Source organism: Notechis scutatus, chromosome 3 (assembly GCF_049901735.1).
Source record: "Notechis scutatus isolate UNSWTSFEM ecotype Mainland chromosome 3, rNotScu1.2, whole genome shotgun sequence".
Classification (NCBI taxonomy): Eukaryota; Metazoa; Chordata; class Lepidosauria; order Squamata; family Elapidae; genus Notechis; species Notechis scutatus.
In genome coordinates this window covers 59,776,869-59,793,450 of record NC_142011.1, presented here as the reverse complement: position 1 = coordinate 59,793,450, position 16,582 = coordinate 59,776,869, and the positions used below count along the sequence as shown (strand labels likewise).

At 37.4% G+C, this 16,582-nt stretch overlaps 1 protein-coding gene and 1 long non-coding RNA gene across 2 annotated transcripts in view; both read left to right on the top strand.

The window, feature by feature from the left end:
* DMBX1 (diencephalon/mesencephalon homeobox 1) overlaps positions 1–9,318 on the top strand; it is a 36,184-nt gene extending 26,866 nt beyond the window's left edge. Inside the window, exons 3-5 of the mRNA XM_026665663.2 lie at positions 373–551; positions 5,619–5,973; positions 7,676–9,318. Of these exons, the coding sequence (XP_026521448.1) occupies positions 373–551; positions 5,619–5,973; positions 7,676–8,076 (935 nt within the window). The 3' untranslated portion in view covers positions 8,077–9,318. The remainder of the gene's footprint in view (positions 1–372; positions 552–5,618; positions 5,974–7,675) is intronic.
* A 241-nt stretch (positions 9,319–9,559) lies between these two features.
* On the top strand, positions 9,560–15,733 carry LOC148131207 (uncharacterized). Its single transcript, XR_015748575.1, has 2 exons — positions 9,560–11,199; positions 12,830–15,733. It is a non-coding gene; the product is annotated as an uncharacterized LOC148131207 (long non-coding RNA).
* The last annotated feature ends 849 nt before the right edge of the window (positions 15,734–16,582 follow it).

The following is a 16,582-nucleotide window of genomic DNA, read 5'->3' as shown; positions in this document are numbered from 1 at the left end:
TCCAAAACCTGTGCTGACCAGATGGTTGACTTTGCTAGCTGGGATTATGAAAGCTAAAATCTATCACTTCCGCTGGGACCTGATTAGGATTGATTGGCTTATATACAAGAGCAAATATACTCGTACTTCAAATAATATAATAATGCTCACTAGTTTAGCCTTGTACCTTTGGATCTTGCAGTGTTCCTTTCTTTGGTCAAATCAGACAAGTGATGTCTACCTAGAGGTGATGGTGGCTTTGAAGCAGAGGTTTTTCCAATTATTTAATTTAATTTTTGTTGGCTGCCGTATTATGATTATTATTTTTAACACACAAATTACACTAATTAAATTGGCCCTATTTCTTACCTTCCAACGGCTGTACGTTTCAAGACATCATCTTGGAGGCCCGTTATGGCTCCCAGCACCGCAAACAGAGGAGAAGCCGCACAGCTTTCACAGCCCAACAACTGGAAGCCTTGGAGAAAACGTTCCAGAAGACTCACTATCCAGACGTGGTGATGCGGGAGAGATTGGCAATGTGCACTAATCTACCAGAGGCTAGAGTACAGGTACCCATCAATTAGTATTCCTCATGGGAATGCAATTGGGCTAAATGCTAAATGATCCATGGATACATGTTTTGTCATGATAACAGTGTCTCAGGCACAACTAAGTGTATCTAAAGAATCAACTAGTTCTTTAGCAGCAAAAATGCCTATTAGCTACAGTAAGATGGAAGAGGGTTGGTTTCCTTTAGTTGATGACTGTAGGTGTGTGTGCTGTCATTTCTGTAGTCTTAGTCCAACTGTTAGATCTTTGAACTCTGACAACAGATCATATAGTTCATAAATATACTTCTCCTAATTGTGCATAACTGCTGTGTTAGGACCCAGGGTGGCACTCAAGCAAAACTTGCTACTGTAGGCGAAAGCTGGTCAGCTTTTATTCAACCATGATCCCAATTCCTGGTCTGTTTCCCAAAGTCTCTGCCCACAAGGTACACCTACAGTCCATGAGCAAGACTTGAACTCACAAGCCTGCACACGCTTTGTGCAACTTCTCAGCAGTGGAAGTCCACCAATCTCAAGGCAAAGGATCAAACTTTAGTCAACAAAAGCAAGGATTCTGGAGAAAAGTTCTTCTAGGAGCTGTGAAAAGTGTTGCTGTGAAATGCAACACTTGTTCCCAACAAAAGCCCCTCCCCACAGCGTCTCCTTAAATACTACTATCCAGCTGATCCTCATGAGGAGGGGCAGGGTGCCTCCTCCTGAGTAGATGGGTCGTCCTTTGCTGAGTCTACCTCCTCTCCATTCTCTGCACTCAGGGAACAGGTGCGGGGGAGCATTTGCTCATCTCCGGAGCTCCGCTGCTCCTCGGCTCCGCTGCCTGCTCTTTCCATCTCCTCCCCCCTTCCTTGGTCAGCCTGCACCCTCTCTGCCTACTCTTCCAAGGCCCGATGGGCCCAGGACTGCCTTGTCCTCATCCCCAGGTCATTCCTCAGGGGCCATAGGGATTGCACCCACTCCCTCCATCGACTCCATCTCCATTTCCTCCTCTTCCTTGAACCTGGGCTCCGACGGGGCCATGACATGCTGCTTCAGAGCATAATATGATTATAAAACACCCAGACAAATAGATCAAGCTTCCTGGCCATATTTCTTTTTTTTTGTTCCTTCAAGTATGACATTCCCTTGGTGATTAACATGCACTTATTTCTGCTTCTATGCTATACATTTGATGTATTTTATACATGCCAACTACCTAAAAGTTGTTCATGGTACAGTAAAAGCGTGGAGCTCATATTCTGATTGAGATCAATGCCTGGGCAGAGGAGCAGGCTTAAAGTTGTTTCAGAAAATCGAAATACCATGGGAGAATTAAGAAAGGAAAAAAACCCCAATAATGCCAATGAAGCTTCTTACGCTTCTCCCTCCTCTGTTTCATGTGAGATGGTAGATTTCATAAACTATCCCCGCTTCTATCGTAGTGGTTTCCATTAGGATGCATATACTAGTATAAACAAAAATGAGGCTTACTTGATGTTATATATTTAACATGTAAAATTAATCCTGCAGATGCAGTAAAGCTAAGGCATGTTAATTTGCAGCTGTTCCTCATTATGAGTGTTTAGATATCATTCCTGCTTGTACTTTATACACACACTTCTAATAGCTGCCAATGACACGGGATCCAAATTAATTGTTTTGATGATGGCAACCCAAGAGTTGCTCTCAAACTCACAGCACTATCCTATGCACATATCTTATATAATTTTATTTAAAAAATTAAATTATAGCAATTAATGCAACGTAATATAAAGTAAAAAAGAAAAAAGAGAGAGGTGTAAGAAAAGAAAAGAAAAAATAGAAAAAGAAGAAAAAAGATACAAAGAAGTAGCTCTCAATTTTCTTTACAACAATTATAAGTACACTTATATGTTTACCTCTTACACTATGGTTACAACTTATTTCCCTTCTTTTTAAAATTTATTCTGTTTAATAATCAAAAACATGAATCATAATTTCATTTTTTCTGTTCCATGCACAAAAATTATAAGATGTTCTCAGTCAGTTATAAATGTAGATATTGTCTTTCCTTTTATAAAAAAGTCGATGTACTTATGCGTACAATAATCTTCTGTCATTATCATGTACAAAAGCACAACTTTTTCCCAACTGTTTGTCCAGTTTATCCCTTCCAAAAAAGAACCCCTCTGGTTTCTACTGTATATTAATCTTAAAATCCTCCAAAGCAGTGTATGTATTTGGATCCAGAATTTTTTAGCTTTTTCACACATGATACAAAGATGATACAATGTCCCTTCTTGTCATTCGCATTTCCATCATAAATTTGAAATGTCTTTATACAATTGCTCAGGTGGCGAATACCAATGATCCATCATCTTATAAAGGTTTCCTTAATATTTCAATCCTTTCAGCCACATATTTTCCCATTGTTCCATCTGTATATCACAGCCAAAACTTTTAGCCCCCTTTATCATAAAATAATAAAAATGTGGATCTTACTTCTGCAGCAACAAAAAAGAGAAAAAGAGAAAAAAAAATGAGATGCAGTTGTTTTATACATTAGTCTCCAACTAAAGGAAGATCTTGTATTGACAGATCTGCATTGTAGATTAATTGGGATAGAAGTTAATTTGCATGGAGCTAAGTCTTTGAATTATATCTTGTTTTAATTTTTTAAAATAATCATTTGTTTCCCCTCTCTTAAGTAGCATTTACTCCATTTATATTCCACATTAAGCATTTTACTTCATCATGAAGCCAAAAGTTTAGAAAAATCTATGCTTGTAGCACTTACTTCAGTATCATCTTTCAATTTCTCTTGCATTATTGGAACTTTTGTGTAGTCTTTTCTGATACCTCCATGTCAATCTCTTGGATTTTTCTAAAAATTTCCTCATTTTCTTGACATAATTCAGTCAAAACCTCTGCTTTTTAAAAAATAAAAATCAAACCTTGTAATTTGTCCTATCAGAATGGGATTTTTTTTTCTGCAGTTAAAAAAAAACTCTTATGCAAAATTTTAATAGGAATTTCTGTAAAAACAATTATATCTGATCTATCAATCTTCAATCCTGTATTAAAATGCTGCTGCAAAACCTAATTTCTTGCCTTCTTCCTGACAAATTTTACCAAAACATCCCTTAGAACAGGGGTGTCAAACTCAAGGGTCGTGCGCCGGATCAAGCCCACAGAGTGCTTAAATCTGGCCCACGGGGCTGGGCTGGGAATAGCAAAGGACCAGCCTACTGTGCAGGGGGCCCCTGTGCCCCATTTTGGCTGGTAGCATGCTGCAGGAGGCATCCGTCCCGTCTCCCCCCCTCCCAGCCAGCCTGCAGAGGAGAACTACAATGCTGATCCAGCACTTGAAGAAATCTAGTTCGACACCCCTGTCTTAGAACATTTCTTATTTGTGCACACCTCGGATTTATTCTACATACTTCAGCAACTTCTATTTCGGTGTCCTCTTCTTCCTAATTCAGAAAGTTTGCCAGGGCTTTAATCAACTTTTCTCTAATATCTTTATTCTTCCTGGATTACTCTAAGTCTCAAACAAAATTCCTTCTCTCTCAATTCCAATAGAGATAGATTATATAGTTCTCTTTCTTTTTTTCTGTTTTATGATCTAAATTTTTCAATTTAGTCATTGACCTGTTTTACTACATGGACACTTGTTTCACAAGCTTTCCACCTTTTTAACTTCACTTTTCAATTTATTTAAAACATTTTCACAAAAAAATAATCTTTCAAAATAACTATCCCCTTCAACCATTTTAAACTTTCTTATATCAGCCAAGCTTTTTGCAAAAAAAAAATAATTTAAGCCATTAAAGTTCTTCCTTCCTTCCTTTGTAATCCCCCCCCCAAAAAAAATTATAACTCACCAAATGGAATCTTACCTCATCACTTAGAAAATATCTCTTTAGTTATAAATTAATCACATGCTGATTGGGAGTCTTCAGCCCCTGCAGTCATGAGAAGAGTGGTCCAGAGCAGGGGTTGCTGACCTTTTGGACCTCAGGAACCACCAAACTCATCATTTTAAATCCTTCGGACCAGAGACCCTGGAAAATCCCCCCAAAAAGTCTGCAGGAAAATTCCCCAACCCGTTTTCCTACCGATCAATCATTCTTTATTTGGGATCGCAGGATACCATCTCCAGCTCCATTCTTGGGGTGGGGAGGGGAGAGAGAGACTTTTGGCTGCATGCAAGGAAAGCAGCAGAAGCAGCAGAAGTCTTTTTTTCTCTCCCCCAAACTCCACCAGCCTCTTGGAGCAGGATGCCTCACAGGGTCCCAAAGACTGATTTCTGGCAGAGTTTAGGGGAGAGAAAGAGTTTTGCTGCTTTCCTTGCGTGCAACCAAAAGCAGAAGAAGAAAGAAGCAGAAAGAAGCAGCCCAGTGGCCTGGCCAGGTCAGGCGCGTGGGACGCATGGGGCAAGTTCTGCCTTCCCCTACCTCATGTTGTTCGCAATGCATGTGGGCGGCGCAGCCTTGTGTTCCTGCGCAGCCTGGATTAACTGCTTTGTGGGGTGCTTTGGGTGTGACATTTCTCTGCGGACCACCAAAATTTTCTCACGGACTACCAGTGGTCTCTGGCCTACTGGTTGGTGACCACTGGTCCAAAGTACAAAATGGGTGATCGCATCTCTCATTTATCCAGAAAGATTTGTGCCTGCTGATATCTGCTGATCTGGCTGCTGATCAATATTGCCATCCTTGCCTTTTCCTCATGATCTTCAACAGAAGCTCAGAGCTAATTTTATGCATATTGTCCCAACAATAAATTCAAATACACTGATGTGGTTTAAGTGTGCATAGGATTTAAATTTATATACTACATCAACATCTTCTATCTGCTTTAATTTTGAACCTTTATCAGACCCAGATTTATTGTAGGTCATATTTTCAAACAAAACAATTAGGAGTTTGCAGCTATCCATTTATAAACAGGAGAATATGCTGATTAAACATTGAATTTGTTTGAATTTGTACGTGTAGTTTGCTAATGTTTCTGGAGCGTGCATGATAAAGAAGATTCAATATTCAATCCCAAATTTTACCTTTTCCTCTTTTCTTTCTCTCCTTTTTTTTTCCCTGATGGGAAACAAAGGTTTGGTTTAAAAACAGAAGAGCTAAATTTCGAAAGAAGCAGCGCAGCCTGCAGAAAGAACAGCTACAGAAGCAGAAGGACTCTGAAGCCAATCACAGTGAAGGCAAAGCAGACACTCCCGTGTTAGAAACACCAACTCCAACTCCCGATCCAGACAGGTCTCTGAGCTTGCCAAGGGAGGTAAATGCAGAGCTCAGCCTGACTCTCTCGGAGCATTCAGCCAGCGAGTCAGCAGCCGAAGACCAGACTGATAAAGAGGAAGAATTCAAGATCTCCCTGGAGGAGAACAAGGAAGAGAAAAGCCCTGAAGGGGAAAACAAGGTGCTGAATAGTAAGAGGGCAAGTCCAAAAGCAGGTGAGAAGAAAACCAATTCCCTTTGCTAAGAATTTTTATCTCAAAATCCCATGTTAGATTAAAGCATGCAAACTCTGGTTTCCAAATCTCTTAACAATGTAAAAGGTTCAATTTTTTTTAAAAAGGTGTTGAAGGTAGAGAAAGGAAACACACAACAAAGACAAGGTCAGAAAATACTGAGAACATTAAAAACCCTTTAAAATAATCCCACCAACCATTTCAGTCACTTGCAGATGGATTATTTCAAAAGAGAATTTTTGTCTCTGAAGAAAAGTGACCTAAACATTTCTCAGAGTTTGCTTCTTTTTCTCTTGAGTTATTCAGTTACGTCACATTCATTATTTCATTCACTGAGTCGGGCAGAACAATGCGAAGGAAGCAATGTGGCTGCTTCATTTTTCTGGAATCTGGGCTAGCTAGGAGGTTGTTTCACAAATCCCCAATATTCTCAAAGCATTGTCAATGGTCCTGAAGTTGTTTCTTTTTACCTAAGCATCAAACTGAGCAAGCACCAAACTGAGCAAGCACCAGGTAACAAACTGTTACGTGTAACGGTATTGCCAAAGAAGACTAACATTAACCCAGGTCTAGGAATCACAAAGTTACAACTTTGTATTGTAAAAAAATCAGGGGAGACCTTCATACATCTTGGTGCAGCTTTAGAGCAATTTTTCCAAATATGACAGGCTGATGGGATGTGTACAGCATTCTCAGCTATTTCCTACAAGCAGAAGCCCTGTATCCATGTTAGTGTGATGTGTTTTTTCCAGATTACAATGCTTTTGCTTTAATGAACGCAAGGGTGGCATTTCACACAAGTGATTCATTCTTGGATGAGTTCAATCCAGGTTTATTGGAAGCTACGTGGCAAATGTTTAAAGACTAAATGCTTGGTGCCAAATAATGAGATTGCCTTTATGAAAAGTTGGTGTTACCATCACTTTATTGTCACATAACAATTGGGCAAAGGAGTGATGTACTGAGCTTGACAGCAATAAAGGAAACAGAAGTGTTATAAATTGCTGCTATGTAAATTTTGGCCTTAGACTTAGATCAAACAACATTATTTTCTCCTCTTTTGAACATCCTCTTTACGATTGCTAAAGGAATCTTCTAATATCTTCTAACCCAGGTCTCTAAGCTTGTTACTGCATGAATATCTATTCTTAGAAATGTGTGCATGTTTTAATTTTTGTTGTAAATCCCTACCTCTGAATGAAATTTGTAATATATAAAGCAAACAATTTTAAGGTGTTTTTGCATTTGTATGAAAGGAAGAGCAAAACTGTGCCTTAGGATATCATATTATATCTGGATCAGAATTACTAAGAATGATTGGCAGGGTTTTAGACAAAAATGTGTCCAGTGGCATCTGAAATTCTAGGATTCAAGTTTTTTTACATGAAAGAGGGAGCTGTAGATTTTCAGAGGTTGCTAAGTACATCCTGCTATATCTCTTGGCATTGTGAGTTCTGTCGGGGGTTGCTGGCAGTTATGGAAAAGCAACGGAAAGGCCGTGGGTTCTCTTCCCCCGGTTTATACAAATCATGTTTTCAAGCATGGCGTTACAGCCATCATTCTTTCCCCCTTACCCCACTGCACAGAGCTTGAAATATCTTTTTAAAATCCCAGTGCAATTTATTCATTCTAGGTCGGAACTTAGGTCTTCATTGACTTGATTTTGTTGTATTTAACAATACAGAATCCCCTGTCAGCACTGCTGCCACTGCATCCTCCAGCAGCGGCATGTCTCAGGCGCATTCCTATTCGTCTTCTCCTCTCAGCCTCTTCCGCCTTCAAGAGCAGTTCCGCCAACACATGGCAGCTACCAATAACTTGGTCCATTATTCGTCCTTTGAAATGGGAAACCCTTCTGCCATGCCGTATTTGGGCATGAATGTCAACATGGCACCCCTAAGCTCACTGCATTGCCAGTCTTACTACCAGTCCCTCTCTCATGCCCAGCAAGTGTGGTCCTCTCCAATTCTCCAGGCATCTTCCTCTCTTCCCAGCCTGAACAGTAAAACAACCAGTATTGAGAATCTCCGGCTGCGAGCAAAGCAACATGCTGCCTCTCTGGGATTGGATACTTTACCAAACTGAGGGCCTAGCCAAACTCCAGCAAAAGCCCGATAAACAGATGGCTTCAAGAAAATGCCCAAGTCTCTGCCACGGGAGAGAAGGATTTCTGATGTAGAGCCTACGACTTTCAATTTTGTCCCCGTTAAGGTGCTCCCGTTTGCCGGGGAAGGGTTGACAGAAGTTGTGTGGAGACCACATCTGGCATTACCTCTGCCTCTTTGCACTGGCCAATAAAAAAAAATAGCCTACAGAAAGGTGTTTTAAAATGTGAAATTGTCTTCAGAACTGTGAGTCAAATATGAACTATTTGGGAACATTGTTATTATTCTATGTGTTGAGAGCTTCGCTTTTATTTGGGGCGGGAGGAGAACTGGGAAGAGGAAGTCCCACTTCAAGCTGTATATAGTTTACATGTTCTTTCACTTGTGTGTTAATATCAGTGTTGCCTTATGCAGAATTGTGGAACACCCCTCCTTCCATTTTCTTTTGCCTTTTATACTTATTCAGTAGATGGAATCAATAGTGTCATTACAACAAAAGACAGAGGAAAACAAGAAAATTCTTTATCAGCTGGTTTTACACAGTCAGTATTCCTAATGCAGTCGAACAAAAATAGTTCTGAAACTCCAGTGCCACTTTTCTCTGCCTGTTACGAACACCAGGATATAATTAAGAATTGAGTCCTGGTTAAGCACTTCCAGTCGGACAGGTTCAAATTTTTCTTTGAAGCACTTCCTCAGACAAAATGGCTGAAAGCCCTGCTAATTTTCTGTACAAATTCCAAAGACTATTTCTCTCTTCTGCTAAGATACATCGTTTTCTATTTGTATGTTTGTGCAACTTTGAAACTGAAACACAGTTATGCAATGGTGTGCTTTATCTGCCAGGTCTTTTCTGTATTACTTGCATGCAAGAGATGTTGGCACCCTTCCACTGGACAGTGCATGGCACCTTTCTCCTGCCACCCAGGCAAAGTGCCCTGTATTGTGTCTAATAAATTTGCTTGGTATCGGAGACAGGAAATCCCAAAGGCCCCTTCCATCCTCCCTGTAATAATAGTAATAATACATTCCATAACCAACTATCTGCTGACATTTTATTATACCATCTGATGGTAGAGCTAGTCCTTACATCTGTGCTCTAATTCATACTATGTTATTCCATATGTACCCTCATACCCAAGGAGATTGCCTGCAATATCATAGTGCTTTGCCTCCAATTATGGAGTGGTACATCAACATCAGAAATGCTCTTAAGAAAATGTTAAAACTTATTAAAAATGCTTTTTATCTAGACATTGTACTATATGATGCTCTATTCATACCGAGTACTTTGGGGCGGGGGGCGCTACTTTAAAATTTACACACACCTGGGTAATGTATTACAAGTCAAATCAAATCCTCCAATCACCACCTTAACTCTGTACCAATGGCTTGAGGGGCCGTAAAAAAAACAACAAACCAAAATGTACCCCCCGAGCGGTGTTTCCCCCCCCCCCCTCTAAATGATTTGGCGGTAATTTAAATCCAAACAATGAATTTATTTAGATTGGGTCAACAAAAGTGATTTTTTTTCAAGACAATAACTCTGTTGCTTTTAATTTAGAAGACAATGGTTAACATTCACTTTTATGTTTTAAAATATCTACCTGATATTTACAAGCAAGGTCATGGTTTCATTCTGCTTAAAATAATATTTCTTAAATGCCTACAATGTAGTTCTCTCCAGATTGGTTGGATTTCAGTTCAAGTCTTGATGCCTATGAATTATAAAAGTTACTGTTGCTCAATATTCCTGGAATGCAACCAGGTTGAGGAAGGCAGAGATTAAGTAGTACAAAAGTGAACATAGGACACTGAGAGCTTAAGAAACGGGGAAAATCAAGGTAATATTAAAAATGTATAAGAAAGATGCTACAATGAAATTAATCTTTCATACAAATTAATTTCCTGTTAAAAGACAGTAGTACAAATACATGGAAAAAATATATTGCAGAATTTTTTTCCAGATTGGTTTGTAATCCCAATGGCTAAATAGAAGAGAAATCTTATAACGAAAGATTATCATTTTAAAATATTATTGCCTAAAGTCTGTAGGAATTTAAGAAATTAGCAAACTTACTTTAGAACTTTTATTTTCTATAAATGAAACTCTTTCCTATTATTTTTTTCCCTTAAGGGTTGCAAAGGTTATTCGGGTAAAATTGAGACTTGCTCAGTCCAGGTTTGATTTTGGAAATTGCAAGCATACCTCTATTATTGAGTGCAAAACTTTCATTATTGTCATATTTTTTTTGGATACTAGTTATGTATCTTCCAAATTTAAGATCATGCATTCTGCAGAAAAAAAACATTTTTCATTCAGGAACATAATGCATACAGACATACACAATGTTTGTACATCTTGTAATTACTGAAGTATTTAATTACCCTCTTATGTCAAGGGCTTTGTAATTAAACTGAGCAAAATTTTTGTTGCTCTGAAAGCTTTCATTGAATAAAAACATTCAGTTAACACATAACATGTTACTCTCAAAATTACTTTAGTATTTCTCAGATTCATTACAGTAAAAATTTGATTTTGATGGAGAAAAATAAATAATAAAAAGAAAAATTAATGAATCGTAAATTAGTCTTCCCAAAAATAGATTGTATATATATGACCAACTGCTTATGTTACAATCTGGTTAATAAAATAATATGTTGTCTCTTTTAAACATAAGTAAAGCATACATGAATAGAATCACAGATTTTGAATCTGAAATTATATTCTTAATTTTTTCAGAGCAGCCTCGTACACAGTTTCGAAGCTCCATCTTGAAACTGAACTGGGCAGTACTTTGAATATTTGATCCAAATTTAATCCCTTAGAACTCTAGATACATTTCTTAGATACATTTATATATCTGAAGTCTAACCAGGTTTTGAAAACAAATTGTGTTAAAATACAACCAAGTTCATACTAATAGGGAAGGAAAAAAAGTTCTTAAATTGTAGTGTGTCCTTTTCAGGTGCTTCAGCAGATTATTCATTTCCATTATAGGGGACCATATTGTATTCTAATTTACCTTCCAATGGCTGAATGCAAAAGACAGGTGGAGCCCCAGAAAAAAAGTGTGTGTGTGTGTGTGTGTGTGTGACAAAAGTAAGAATCTCATCATCTGCATTCAAACCAAGCTATTCATTCTCTTACATAACCAATGGCTTCCACTCTGTGAAGATATCATTAGCCTGGGCAGAGGTAAATGAAGCTTTCCATTAATTACAAAATTCTCTCTCTGATCTTCAATATCACATACACAAACATCTAAAAGGCTGAAAGCCAGAAGCTGGGAACAAAACTAAGCTATAGCCCTGAAATATTAGTTTTTATGTGCAGGCACCTCGTGAACTCCCTTTTGCAGTTTGAAGCAATTCAGTGAACTTTTTATTTGACACCTCCTGAACATTGTCACAACGAGGCTATGGGGAGTGTTCCAGATATTGTTAAGCTTTGAACATATCTGCACTTACCATTTAAGCTGCTCCTGTCCTTTGTTCCTGTCTAAATCAGCCTAGGCGAAACACATCTGGATTGAGACAATTTGGTCATTGTTTTCAAGGAAGATTAGACTGCAGGCTACTGTGACCTTAAATTGGACATTTCCATGTTGTGGTGCACTCTTACCATTTCATTGAAGAAAAGCAATTGGCAATCACTCCATCTTTCTGTGCGTTTTCATGTCTGTACATGAAATGTACATGCCTGTACATCGTACATTGTACATTGATACATACAAATACATACATTTTTGTATATGTATACACACACAAATATAAATGTATGGTATTCAGCTTTGTTCGGGTATTTTCCCACGTCATTATAGTTGTGCTTTTAAAGTTGTAGCAGAAGCCTGATGATGGCAGATGAGATTTTGCCGAAACGTTGCTACAACTTTAAAAGCACAACTATAATGACGTGGGAAAATACCTGAACAAAGCTGAATACCATACATACAAATACCCGAAAAAACTTAAGAAAACACATATAAATACATATATAAATTTATATATACATATATAAAATGCATATATAAGTGCATTTTGGTTATATATACATTTAAATATTACATATATAAATTTATAAAGTTATTTATAAATTTATATATTTATGTAAATAACCAAAATGCACATATAACTAGATTCAACACCCAGCTTTCAAAATAAAATTCCTTGCTTGTCAACTGTTTTACACTATGATAATTTTTTTTACCTTTTTTAAAAAAAATACTGGTGTTTCAAAAGGTTGCTGTTTCATAATCCAGCAAAATGTTTTTGTCATTATTCTGTTTCCTTGCTAGCTTAGGGCTTTAAAAATAATAGCGCAGAGTTTCACTGTTTCATTATTCTTTTTCAATCCCTGGAGATAAATGAGAGAGAGAATAAAAAAGAACCATTGTAGTTATCTAAAAGAAAGAAATTGGTAATTAAAACCACACACATTTCTAATGGATTTGGAACCAGCAACCTCTTCTTTATCAAGCCAAGCTTTTAACCACCATGCAATCTGACTGGCACTGCTAGAAGTGATGTCTTTGATCAGGGCAAGTATTGTTTCAATTTGGAGGCATTTTTTTCCTTTGCAAAGTAGCAAATGAATTGCCGGGGTTAGTCTACAAGGAAGAAAAAACCTTCCAGTTGAAACAGACAAAAGAACTTGGATGACATAATAGGAAAAGGCTACTTTCCAAACATAGCAGGAAAAGCCCCTTTTCCAAAGATGGAGGTGAGTAAAGGCTGACGTTACCCAGTTCCAGCCTCAAAATGTTTTCTGTTCCATTGTGGGAACAAGCCATTGTGGGACAGCAGCCCCCCTAACCTTCTAGGCACCAGGGACCAGTTCTGTGGAGAAAGGTTTTTCCATGGACCAGAGAGGGCGTGGTTTTGTGTGCTGCCTACATCCCACAGATGGGGCTTCGCTTGTTAGCAGGGCCCAGTTGCTGGCATGCCGTGGACTGGTGTTGGTGGATGGACCAGATGTTGAGACCCCTGCCTTATAACTCCCAGTATTCTGTAGCTGACAGAGATAATAGCTCAGTAGCAACTGGAGGGCTACAGAATTCCTATCCCCTCATATATTAAGCCCAGATATAGATTAACAGTGGATTAAAATGACTGAAGATGTTGTCTTTCAAATATATTCTCCATTGATAAAAGAGACTACGATCCTTTCTGATTAAAAGTTGTAAACTGGGGGTTATCAAACTTTTTCAGAGTCTGTAATCTGTTAGCTGAAAGAAATACAGTATTTGCATACCTAGAACTCCTGATCAGGAAGTAAAACTTTAGTGATAGAAGACTTTCTGTGTTCAAGTGATTTTTCCCCCTGTTTTTTTTTTTAAATTTAGTTTCTTGTGTAATCTCATCAAATTCTTGTGGAACCTTAAGGTTTTACAAAACAGAGTTTGAAAAATCCTGGGGTCAATCAGGTCTATCTCCCAAAAGTCAAAGATCTGTTAAAACTTGCTGAAGCTACTTTGTACAGTTATATATAAGGTACAGAACTAAATAAATATCCTGCTCTGGTGGTAAGTGGGAACGGCCTCTGGAGTTTGTATTCACTGAATAAAGTACAAATTTCATCAAATTCCATATTGATTTTACAAAAAGGTTATATATAAAACAACTTAAAGCCGAGGAAAAAAAAAGAATGTGGTATGTTTATTATGCCCATCCAATTACTCTGGAAAAACTTGTGCTTTTCTAAAGCAATTCAAATGCACAGAAAATGCATTGGTTGGTTACTATTTTATTTATTTATTTAGTGGAGAGAAAGGAGAGAACAAGTTTGAAGGCTTGGTATCAGACTCTACATCAATGGAGCTAGGAAATTCTCTCAGGAGAAGTCACATTTGAGAATAAATCTTTCATAAACTGATCTGTTACTTTTAATGCTTAAAAATCCTCCGTGGCTTTAAAAACGTAGAATACATCAATTTCGATGTTGAGGAGCTATTTGTAAAAAGGTGATTTACATTGCCTCAATAGATAGTCCTCAACTTACAACCACAACTGAGCCTCAATTTTCTGTTGCTAAGTGAGACGGTTGTTAAGGAAGTGCTGCCCCATTGTACAACCTTTCTTGCCTCTGTTGTTAAATAGATCACTGCAGTTAAGTTAGCAACACATTTGTTAAGTGAATCTGGCTTCCCCGTTGATTTTGCTTGTCAAGAAGGTCGCAAAAGGTGATCGTGACTTCAACCATCATAAATATGAATCATTTGCTAAGCATCTGAATCCTGATCACGTGACCATGGGGATGTTGCAAAAGTCATAAGTGTGAAAAATAGTCATGTCACTTTTTTCACTGTCATTGTTACTTCAAATGATTACTCAATGAATGGTTGTCACTTGAGGGTTACCTCTACTTACCAACTTGACCATTGAACTACTAATCAAAATCATGCATGTGGGCCATATCTAGATAAAGACCTAAACATTTAAAGGATGAAAAAAACTGATATAATTTTCTGTAAAATTTAAGCTATAATGTAACAGTTTTGTGTTGTAGGAACTACCTGGCAATGCAAATATGTATAATATTTATTTATTCTCTGATAGTTTAAAATAAATACAATTGTATTCTTTTGAAGCAGGCTGCAGCATGACGCCATGTAACCAACTTGTGTCCGTCTTACTTTATGTAAAATGCCTGTTACCTTCAGATAATAAAAAAAAATATGAGGAAAATATGTTTCTTTGTTGTTTATCGAGACAAGATCAACATTGGAAGAATGATTGAATTGCTTTCTTCTTTTTTTTCACCTTGAAGGTTAGAAACACCTAGATGACATTTTATTGTTTTGAAGAGTGATTTAATTCACAATATTTTAAAAATAAATAAAAAGATTCTCCAGTTCGGAATCAGATAGGAATTGCATTACTTGGACTGTTGGATCTGGCCCTCAATGCATGTCATTTTAAAAATATAATTAAAAGGAAAAGGAAACCTAGTCATTCCATTCAAATTTTAAAAGTTGAAGTTTGGCATGTCAAGGCTGATAAGAATCAAAGTATTTATGACAACCTCAAAGACTGTTAAATTAAATAAAAATAAAACATTTTAGACAAAAGTATTAAACCCATGAGACTGCCATGAAGTTGCCTGGAAATTTGCAAGAAAATATTTTTTTATGAAATTTGATTAACTTGGCCACAGTATATTAGCAACCTAACTAAAAATTATCAGTAGAACCAAGAGCAAAAGTTAGGAACCTCTACTATAGAATGAATAGATTTTTAATCTTTTTTCCTAACACATCCAACCTGGAATCATTATCCCTGCTTCTGTTTGTTATTAACAATCTGAAAAGAGTTATATCCTTATTTTCCTGAAACATTTTCTATTCCCATATTTTAATTTAGGAAAATAATAATGATATAATAATTAAAATATTTAAAATCACATATATCGTAGTATTGGAAAACTAAATTTGTGGTCCTTTCGTTCAATGGATTGAAGATCTGATTACGCTTGCCACTTATGAGTGGGCCGCATATACTGTAGATATAGACTTTTTTATGGACAAGTATAATGAAATATGAAAACTCATAATGCATTAGGACCATAAATGTATCAGAAATATAAATGCTTTGAATAATATTTGTGTTAAATAAATAAATGTAAAATTTCAACGATTTATTATGACATATTGTGTTTCTTGTTTTTGGTTGAATTTTTCACTTTTATTGCTATAGCACCTTTTATGTACTTTTTCTTTTTGACAATGTATGTTTCTATCTCTATTATTTTTGTGTTTTGCTCTTTATTACTAATTAAAAAGCAATAAAACAAAATTTAAATTTAGAAATCATATATTTTCCTCTAAAGAGCGGGGTGGGAAATCAGCACTTCCTAGTATAGCATTATAACCTTTTTCAAATAAAAAAAATGCAGTGAACTTTTTCTTTTTTCTCAAGGAAAAAACCCGCACCTTAGAGACATCTATGACCTGGCTGACTGGGAATCTCCATAGACAGTTAACATCTTTTCTTCACACTTTCTCTCAGTAGCCTATATGTCCCCTTTAACAAGCCATGGTGTAACAGCAAGGTAGGTGATCCTCTGAAGCATCATGAAGCTAGTGGTAATCTTCAGCAGGAAGGAAGAAGAATGAGGGTGAAGGTTTGTTCTCCAGTCTTGTGGGTTGGTTTCCAAACATTTCATTACCAGGCTAGGTAACAGCAGAGTTTAGGGGGGTATCAGTGTTCTTCTGTTTATAAGGGCTTCAGAAGTGGGGTGTCAAGTAAGGATCTTGTGATGAGTCAGTTGTGAGTCATCAGTGAGTCTTGTGGTGGGTCAGGTGTGGGTGTGTTAAGTGAGGGTCTTGTGATGGGGAGGTTACATCAGATGAAGGTCATTGGGAGTTGAAATGCTGGTTGGAGCAGGTTTGCATGGGTTGGTTGAGGGTTGGTGCTGCCTCTTGTTGGCTGTGCGGTTGATTTGGATTCTGAGGTTTATAGGCTGGTTGTGGGCCAATGTGTCTGTT